Source organism: Ostrea edulis, chromosome 6 (genome assembly GCF_947568905.1).
Source record: "Ostrea edulis chromosome 6, xbOstEdul1.1, whole genome shotgun sequence".
In the NCBI taxonomy this organism is placed as follows: domain Eukaryota; kingdom Metazoa; phylum Mollusca; class Bivalvia; order Ostreida; family Ostreidae; genus Ostrea; species Ostrea edulis.
Window position 1 is genome coordinate 35,056,938 of NC_079169.1, and position 10,503 is coordinate 35,067,440.

At 37.7% G+C, this 10,503-nt stretch overlaps 1 protein-coding gene and 1 pseudogene across 3 annotated transcripts; both read left to right on the forward strand.

The window, feature by feature from the left end:
• On the forward strand, positions 1-1,658 carry LOC125676871 (uncharacterized). 3 transcript variants are annotated; one of them, XM_048914754.2, is made up of 3 exons: positions 1-800; positions 890-1,139; positions 1,306-1,657. In XM_048914754.2, exons 1-3 carry the CDS (start codon positions 763-765, stop codon positions 1,390-1,392), a joined length of 375 nt encoding a protein of 124 aa, XP_048770711.1. In that variant the 5' UTR covers positions 1-762; the 3' UTR covers positions 1,393-1,657. The 3 variants fall into 3 exon arrangements, 2 of the variants coding, with proteins under 2 accessions (XP_048770711.1, XP_048770710.2); XR_007370842.2 differs by having other exon boundaries at positions 2-804; positions 1,306-1,650; XM_048914753.2 differs by lacking the exon at positions 890-1,139 and having other exon boundaries at positions 1-804; positions 1,306-1,658.
• Positions 1,659-2,289: 631 nt separating this feature from the next.
• LOC125645658 (uncharacterized) lies at positions 2,290-4,276 on the forward strand (annotated as a pseudogene).
• The last annotated feature ends 6,227 nt before the right edge of the window (positions 4,277-10,503 follow it).

Genomic DNA, 10,503 nt, shown 5'->3' on the forward strand with positions numbered 1-10,503 from the left:
GTATGCAGAACCCACAATTTCCCGCCATCCTGTATACGAAAATTCAAAATCGACGGCTTTCTGCAGTTGTCACAGAGAGACAATAACTGACACAAAAACCTATTCCATTTTTCGTCTGTTATGTAAGATTGATTCTTATATTTCTTTTGTGACGAATGATGGACCGGAGAACTTGGAATTCGTTAATAGTTACTGGTTCCTGAATTAATAAAATTCTAGAATTGATTTAAGGGACTCCAATCCTCAGCAATGTTTGGTAACTCGCGTAAAATCCGGAGAAAGTTTATTCGTATCATAAATTCCGGCATTTATATTTTTTGGAACTCTTCTTTGAAAAAAGAATAAGAATTCACAGATGTAAACAAACGGAAATGGAGGGGAATTGTATACAAGAAAGAGATAAGAAAGGTCGGTTCAAGAAAGCCTCGTCTACTGCTACTATAACCATTAGCACATGTACCGATGAAAATAACAACCACCCTGACTTCATCGATGTCAACAGCGAAGATCCACTAGCACAGGTAGATGAATATGATGAAAATAAAGAGACATCTGACCTGTTCCAAGGCAGAAGAGTTGTTGAATTTTCAATTCTGGTGGATCATTTGCAAAGAGGGTGCTTTCTGTGTCATACGCCTTTGGATCTTGTTGACTGTGAGAAAGAGAGACGTTATGGACTAGCCAGCTTACTGTATGTGAGATGCAGGAAGTGCGACGAACTGACGATCATTCCAACTGGTAAACGACACAATATAGGTCAGAATGGTCAAGGTCCTTTTGATATCAACACCAAACTTGCTGTAGGTAAGTATGTTTATAAAAACCTAAACGTGTGTGTATTTTGCAATTTATCTGTAAATGTGCAGAACAGGGATTCATATGTTCCTAGGAATCTACCCTATGGGAAATACCTTTCGGATAAAGAACTCCACCATGATCTTGTGAAAATCTTCACATTGTATGCAGAACAATCTGACAGACTTTCTTCATTAGAGAGCACACAGAACAATGAAAACTTCAATCAAATTGTTGCAAGAAAAAATCCAAAGAACAACTTCTACTCTGGTTCAGAGAGTACCACTAGCAGAGTTGCTGCAGCTACATGTGAAAAAAATATAGGACCACATTATGTGACTCAGGTATTATTTCCATTTAGAACTACTTAGTATGGATACTGAGTGTGTATAAAAAAAGTTATATATATAAGTTATATATATATATATATATATGTGTGTGTGTGTGTGTGTGTGTGTGTGTGTGTGTGCACATATGTTTATGATATTTCTTTCCTGTTATATTTTTTAGATAAATGATGAGTTGAGTTTGTCGCCCAGGATTACAAAGCGCACATCTATCATTACTGCTGTGTCCAAATTCATGGAAGAGAGATAACTCTACATTCTGAAAATTGATGTCATATTGATTTCAGTCATTATCTTTTATATTTTACTGGATACAATGCAATTTATTTTTATTTTTGTAATCCTTTCACCCAATGGATATTTTGTTTAGGCAGCAAACAAGTCAACATACAGTATATGAAATACAATTTGATGAAACTGAGATAACTCTTTTTGTTTTCTATTATTTACTGTATACGTAATGATCAATTATCTCATAAGATCACCTGGATACAATGGTAAATAATTATCAATTCTTTGTCATAATAACAAATACGTAAGAAAAGCTTCACAATAATGGTAAAAAAATACATCTTCATTTTTTTACACCTGAGGGACGGAGTACCTTAAGAAATGAAACTTATAATTCTTTATTTAATGCATGTATCAAACGAAAAATTGGACGGAAAACGCGCATTGATGAAAAAGTTTTTTGTCCAATTTTTCGTTTGATACATGCACCAAATAAAGAATTATAAGTTTTATTTCTTATCATTTAATTATATTTTTGAAATAGAAAAACACATAATTTCTCTCATCAAAAAGCTTGAATTAACGTTTTTGAAATGGCGCGTAGGAATACGTAAGGGTTAATGTACTCGTATCGCTCCATTCCTTAAAAGTAATGGACCGAGGCCCCGAAGGGACCGAGGTCCATTGCTTTAAGGAATGGAGTGATACGAGTACATTGACCCACTTAAAATCCACCTTAATAAAAACTAAACTTTGTGCATTTTAATCATTCTTACGTTTTTCATTCTTTTGTTGCATGCATTTATATCTACTTGTATAAAGATTGACCTACTTTCCGAACACTCCATTCCTGAAAAATAATGGAGTGTTCGAACAAAAGAATTACGTCATAGGTGGATTTTAACCATACGTAACAATGAAAACAACAACAAAACTGGCTGTGCGTTCGGATGAGGTAGAGTTACTGTGCAGAATTAAATGGATTATACGCCAAATTATAAAGGTGCGATGGTTAAAAGCTGAAATAGACATAAAAGAGAACAAGTGGTGATTGGATGTATGCTGCATTGCATTCGAGACGTTGAACACTGGTTGTATCGTAGGGACGATGGAATGCAACTCGGCTCCCTTTCAATATCAAGTAAAAATCTCAACACCTTTTCATCTAAATTGCCCTCGTTGACTGAGCCCCATATAACACAGTTCAATTTCATTAATATTTACCAGATCAAAAGTCGCTGCTTGCTCCATCATGCTATCGAACTCGTAAAGCAGACGATACACACCGTAATCTGTCTACTTCTACCAGTCAGTGCCCTACGTCATCAAGTTGACTATTCTGCCACGTCATCACTAGGCTTATGTGTGTTGTTTCTTTAAATTAATTTGTATTTTATTAACATCTTTGGTTGTGTTGATTTTTGGTAGCATCAAACGAACACATTTCGTTTACAATGCATGTGTGGAAATTCCCGGTCTATAAATAGCGCTAAAATTAGAACGGCCGTTAATGGGGAAGATGCATTCCTGAGAAAAGTAGTCCCGTGTGCTTAGTGTAGATGAACTCCGGACGATTTTTTGTTGGACACAGACATCAAACGAATTTTTCATCCAATCAGCATTGTTGTGAAGTCATCATTTTAAACGTTATTAAATAATTTACATGTAATGAAGTTAGTCCATAATCACTTTTAGCCATCAACTTATGAACATCTTGTAGGTATCAGTTACATCAGATTGCCAATGGGTCCATGTGACTTCCAGGCGGTGAACCCCTACACGTATAACGATCACCCAAACGATTTCAATATGGACCATTTCAGCATTGACAAAGACAAAGACTTCATCATTCCCATCGTCAAACAGGCCCTGTTGATTAACCCAGAGTTGAAAATCATGGCTCTTCCCTGGACTCCGCCAGCCTGGATGAAAACAAACAATAATCTTTTTGCTGGTGATTTTCGTGGAGGAAGTAATTACCAGGAGGCTCTAGCTAAATATTTTGTTAAGTTTATTCAAGCTTATGCTCGGGAAGGCATCCATATTGACGCCATATCGCTGCAGAATGAACCCGATTTCAACAAAATTATCCCATTTGTATTTTACAGTGGTGGGATGAACGCGATATCATAAAAAATCATCTTGGACCCATGTTTCGAAGTTTGAACATCACGACCAAGATACTGGTTTGGGAACACAACTGGGACTGGCCTAAGTACGCCGACAGTATTTTACAAGACTCTGCAGCTGCGTAGTACGTGACCGGAAGTTCCTGGCATTGTTAAAGCGGTCGGCATGACGAACCAGGCAAATTTCACGAACAACATCCAACAAAAGATATTTACTTCACTGAATGTTCCGGCACCACAAATAACAATGACAAGGACATTGTGTGGGGGTTTCGTCTACTGATGATCGGACAAATGCGAAATTGGGCAAGAACAGTCTTATTGTGGAACATGGCGCTGGACGAACATGATGGTCCGCAGGTCGGTGTGGGGGATGTCCGTTCTGTAGGGGCGTGGTTAAACCTTACCAGGATGGAAGATTCGATAAGACGATTGACTACTACATCATTGGACACATGTCAAAGTTCGTTCTTCCCGGAGCAGTGAGATTGTATACGCCTTTGTATGGTTGGTACGATCCACACTCGGTTGCTTTCGAAAATGCGGACGGAAGTATCGTGGTGGTCGTGTTGAATCCTTGGTGGGACCGGGATGAGACTTTCTATGTCAGCATAGATGGTCAAAAATTTCCATTTACACTTAAACCAATGACCGTTGCTACGTTTGTGTATAGAGGATAACTGTCAAATCAGATTTTTATAGTGTAATGAAGTTTAGTTTAAAAAACCTCTTACGTGATGTACCAAGTTGATTTATTAAAGTGCAAGACAATCAGATAGTACATACTCTGAAAAGGTCACCTGCAGGTGCCACATTTAACACATTGCTCCATTTCCTTGTATAAAACAACGAAAACCCAGCTCTTATTCCACAGAAGTATAGAAGACAAAGTAAACCAACTTGTGTATTTGAAGATTCTCCCAAATGTGACCATCTTTAATAGTAATAAATATTAGGTTGAATTTAATGGATGACGTCCACCATTCACACAACTTTGATCTTGGTCTTTTAATATTTTAATACGTAGAACAAAGGTAATTTTAAAACTAAAATGACGGACAGCAAATATGATATAGATAGATAGACAAGTAAAAATTCTTGTTTCTTCTTGAGGTTTTGTAGCAGGTACATGAAATATAAACAGTGTATCTAGATATCGATACAGATGGGGTGGGTTCTGCATACCTCTTCTACAAGAAAAAGGCTAGGACTGTAAATCTCGCTCGAATCCTCTTGAATGTATGATTCTGGTCACTGTTTGTAATTCCAGCACTTATCAAGTTTGGTCTTAAAATCGTTAAAATCATAATCACCCATGGCCCAGCAGGTAGGCTATACCAATCGCTGTCGTCTCTTATTGTGAATGAGTACTTTCTAACGTTGAGGCGGCTGTGTCTTTTTAACAGCTTCATACTGTGCTCTCTGGTTCTGTTTGTATTAGACATTGGCAGCAGCTTCTCTCTGTCAACATGGTCTTTCCCATTCAATATCTCGTACGCTTGGATCATGTCGCCCGTTTCCTTCTGTAGTATAGTGATGGTAACTTAAGGTGTTGTAGCCTTTCCTCATAGGCAAAATTCTTGATGTCGTTGCATAGTTTCGTTGATCATCTCTGTACCTTTTCTAACATGTCGGTATCATCTACAACCTGCTGTATCCGAGGTGCATTACCGTACTCCAGTGTTGGATGAACCATCGTTGTGTACAATTTTTTTATGACTGTATTGGCCCTTGCAGCAAATGTCCCTTTGATGACCCCCAAAACCATGTTGGATTTCCATACAGCATTGTCGACACATTGATGAAAGGGCAGTTTGTTGTCCACCAATACACCAAGGTCTTTTTCCTTATCTGTTGTTCCAGTTTTCTCTGCTGACCGTCTATGTCCTTCATGCTGTAAGAATGATTTGGGTTGTTCTGCCCAAGGTGCATCACACTACATTTGCTCGTGTTGAACTTGATTTGCCACTTGTCTGACCATTTTGACCTCTAGTTCTTTTTCTGTATTCTTGCCCTGTCATTATCTGTGGCTGTTCTCCCATCCATCTTCGTATCATCAGCGAATATACGGATCACACAACTCACTGCATCTGGGAGGTTATTTACAAAAATGACGAAGAGTAGGGGTCCAAAAATGCTACCTTGCGATAATCCTACTTGTCACATCAGACCATTTAGACTTGTTGCAATTGATAGATACCCATTGCGATCAAACTTCTAAAAAGTTGATTATCCATGCTCTGATGTTGCCTTTGAGGCAGTATAAAGACACTTTGATCCAAAGTCAGGGTTTGATTTGTGTATTTACTATCATGTAGTCCAATTAGCACAAATTTTTAAAGTGCAATAGTGCTTTGTCACTAACAAAACAGCTGACGTCGTTACCCGATCGGAATCTTGATGATGACGTCATGTTTCTTACGAATGCGGAAGCAGGAGTTCGGTGAAAATCGAAGGTACATGTAGAGTTCACGGGGTTCGATTTGATGTGAACAATCTTGTTGAAGTACTAATGTTCTGTGCATTCAGACTAACAGCTTCAGATGTCATGGAGGTCTAGGATCGAGACTCAGAGGGGATAAGTGACTGTCAAATCCAAACTAATTTCCCTGGTTGAATTGTTTGGGCCTGAGGTTCCACTCGTATCTGTGTGTTTTAAAGACACTTTTGTAACAGGAAGTGAGAAAATGCAAGGAACCAGATCAAAATTTGAACCCGGGCTCCCTGAATGCTCTATCAGGTGAGCTTTCTGGCCATAACACTTGTATAAGATATTGGCTCACGTGCTTTTTCATGAAAAATGCAATACACCTTCCATTCAGTATAATTCTTACACATCAATATCAATTGCAGCTATTGTGAGACATAGATCTGTATGTATAGTTCCTGAAAATGTATTTGTACGCCGTATTGTGGCCCGGTGTAATGCAGAGAAAACCAAATTCTGTTACAACTTCAAACAAAGCGTCGCCACTATATTGTACACATGACAGTGAGCTAATGCACATTAACAAAGAGCTCTATTGGGGCACCATAATTGGCGCATATTCAAAGGACAAGGTACGTTTGGGGCCAAATTTGGCCCCGCGTCCAAATTAAATGATATTCCTCAAAATTCTTTCATATCGTGTATACTTCCATAAAATGGTTATGATGTCTTCGTAAAAAGCTTTACTTATGTATAATACATATATGTAAATACAGTATAGTTTACGATAACGTTGTGACATTTTGACGTTACTTTATGCGACGTCAGGAACAAGAAAGCTATGTCATGAATTCAATATGAAAATAATCCAATTTATGTCGCCATATGCTCAAAGTTTTATTAAACAAATGTGCACTGTGATTTTAATTTGAAAAGTTTAATTGATTTTTTCCGAAAGTTTTAATCAATTGTAGATGATTCGATGCGGCGGATGCTGTGATTTGAAGGACGATTAGTGTAATTGTATCTAAGAATTGTAGAGCAACCGATATATATTCATTCAATTTTAACATTGTATTTACATTTGCATCCAATTTGCATTGTTTTAATCTAAATTAAATGAATATCATATATGTACGTAGAGCGTGGTTACCTTAAGTTATTCTTGTGTGTATATGTACACTTTGTTCCTTTTTTCGAGCGCACTAAATGTTTTCAGCGAAGGAACACGCACTAACCAATGCTACATTGGATTGTACATGTAGTAAAAAGAACATGAAATTCATTCAGAATAATTGTGAAAAGAAATATTATAAAACGAACTTTTTAAAAAAATTCAACACATGACAATGGGATCGAATGTAAACTTTATAGGATGTGATAAGATTTACAAACAATGTGATAAGTTATACACAGGAGTTGACACTGACACCATGAAAAACCTAACAAAAAATAATTGTGTCGGTATTATATTCAATGGTTTCAAAGGCATAAAAAACGGCTAATTTTGGCGATTTCGGTAAATCATGTCAATCGGAGATAAGGAAAATGACGTCACAGAACATATTACGTCACTAATTTCCACATGTATCATCAGGGTCAATGCCCTAGTGCATAATCATAATGATTAAACCAAGTGAAACCACATTTTAAATTTATCCTAATTTTGTGGCGAAATTTGAGCCTTAACGTACCTTGCTCTTTGTTTAACAGAAACAAATGGTTAGGGAATTGATGAAGGAATCTTATCTTTTGGCATTGGAATGAGAATGACAACTGGGATGAAAGATTTGACTTCAATAGTATGTAATCGACAAAATCAGAAGTTATTTTTCGTAGACATTGTAATTCTGTAGATGTTTTAACGCAATACAAGCTGTAACTAACGATATTTTTTCAACTATCCAATTAAGATCTGGAGAAAAATTCAGCAAAATAAACAAGGTATATTTTTGAGAGCATAGTTTACCTACAATGAGCGTTTCGTATAAACCGCCACTGCGTCATATACACGGACATGGGTACGATGATTGCCGAACATAATCGCGGCCGGGTTGCTGAGACCGAGGTCACATTATCATGAAGACTTTGGGTACAATTGTGAACTATTGATATAAATAGACATCCTCTTTCGTGAAGTGTATTACTTTGCTTTCTAAAAGACAAAAGCATCGCTATTCTAATTTACCTGTTTCTTCTTCCGCCACCTTGGGATGTACGTAACTGCAGTTGCGTACATCAGGTTAATACCATTGAATATCAGGCATTCGGTCTATTTTATCCAATTAAAGCTGCGTGATCCGAAGTTCATGTATTAAAGCTGTTAGTTTCCCCTTGAAAACAGCACACAAAGGAAAACATTTAAAAAGTATATATACAGAGAGTACGTCTTTGTTAGGCGACTATAATTAGCCCCAGGCGCGTCAGTGGAAAACCCAACATGAATGATTGATTGATGTTTTCTGTCACACTCAACAATATTTCAGTTATATGGTGGCGCCCAGTTTTTATTGGTGGAAGAGAGAACCCAGATACAATGTACCTGGGAAGAGACGACCGACCTTCCGAAAGTGAACTGGGAAACTTTCTCACTTACCACGAGCGGGATTCGAACCCGCGCCGACAGAGGTGAGCGCGATGCTCTAACCACTCGGCCACGGAGGCCCCTAACCCAACATGATGCATATAACTTTAAGATGCAACATTACTAGGAGGTATTTGATAATTTCATTTCTCTTAGCCTTAACCTTATAGCACGGTACTGTTGTACATAAAAAATACACAGCTTTACACGGATGCGGAAGTACCTCTGAAAATCTGAACTGGACACGTGACTCACTTGATTCATGCATGGCCGAGTGACGGTGGATTGTAAACACCGGTTGAAAATAAAACAATTCTAGTTAAGACTGGTAAAATAATGTATAGCATACGATTTGAACTTGTTAAAGTATGGTACAAATGTCTCATAAATATGTACATGCGGTGATTTAAGAGCGATTTTGCAAGATGGAAAATAAAATTGTAGAAATTCCGACCATACTTTAACAAGTTCAAGTCGTATCAATTCGGGTGGTGATTCTATAGTTTTCAGGCTGACGGTAACCATTTAAAACTTAGTTTTCTTCCCCTATCTTCCAATATCCTAGGGAAAAAGGACTGTACACAGGTTTACTGGCGATACATCAGTGTTTAATATTTACCAAAAGGTATAATAGATAAATCAATTGGTCAAAAGGGACCATAGGCTACAGCTAACGTGGGGAGGTCATTTTTGGCCGAGGTTTCTGATATAATACTTCAAAGAAAAGGGTTTTACTTTTGTTCTCAGTGACAATCACCGTGAAAGAATGGCATAGTGTGATAATCCAATCTCACTTTCACTGAAAACATATTGCCAATCATTGAGTAAAATTTGCATGCTCGATCAAACAAAATGGCACTCTTGTCATTGGAACGATAGTAGTTTGATGTTATTTATCAAATAGTGAAAACATACATAGAACGATTTGTGCAGGGATGGAAACCGTTCCCAGTTTCATTGTGAGAAATTTGAATGTCCAACACTTTCATAATCGCGCTGGGAAATAAGATGAATACACAATTCCCAGTGTACGTGTGAGTTAATCTTTGTACAGAATGGTTCAATATTTCATTTTTAAAAAAAAAATCATATGAACTTCTTTTTAAGCTCACCTGAGCCGAAGGCTCAAGTGAGCTTTTCTGATCACATTTTGTCCGGCGTCCGTCTGTCTATAAACTTTTCACATTTTCATCTTCTTCTCATGAACCACTGGGCCAATTTCAACCAAACATGGCCAAAAGCATCCTTGGGTGAAGGGCTTTCAAGTTTGTGCAAATGAAGGGCCATGTCCCTTTCAAAGGGGAGATAATCACAAAAATGTAAAAATAGGCAAGGGGTCATTTAAAAATCTTCTTCTCAAGAACCACTGGGCCAGAAGAGCTGAAATTTACCTGAAAACTTTCTGACATATTGCAGATTCAAGTTTGTTCAAATCATGGCCCCCGGTGGTAGGATGGGGCCACAAGGGGGGGGGGGGATCAAAGTTTTACATACAAATATATAGGGAAAAACTTTAAAAATCTTCTTCTCAAGAACCACTAAGCCAGAAAAGCTGAGATTTACATGAAAGCTTCCTGACATAATGCAGATTCAAGTTTGTTCAAATCATGGGCCCCTGGGTTTGGATGGGGCCACAATAGGGGATCAAAGTTTTACATACAAATATATAGGAAAAATCTTTAAAAATCTTCTTCTCAAGAACCACTGAGCCAGAAAAGCTGATTTTTACATGAAAACTTTCTGACATAGTGCAGATTCAAGTTTGTTCAACTCATGGCCCCCGGGGATAAGATGGGGCCCCAAGGGGGGGGGTATCAAAGTTTTACACACAAATATATAGGGAAAAACTTTTAAAATTTTCTTCTCAAGAACCACTGAGTCAGAAAAGCTGATTTTTACATGAAAACTTTCTGACATAGTGCAGATTCAAGTTTGTTCAAATCATGGCCCCCGGGGATAGGATGGGGCCCCAAGGGGGGATCAAAGTTT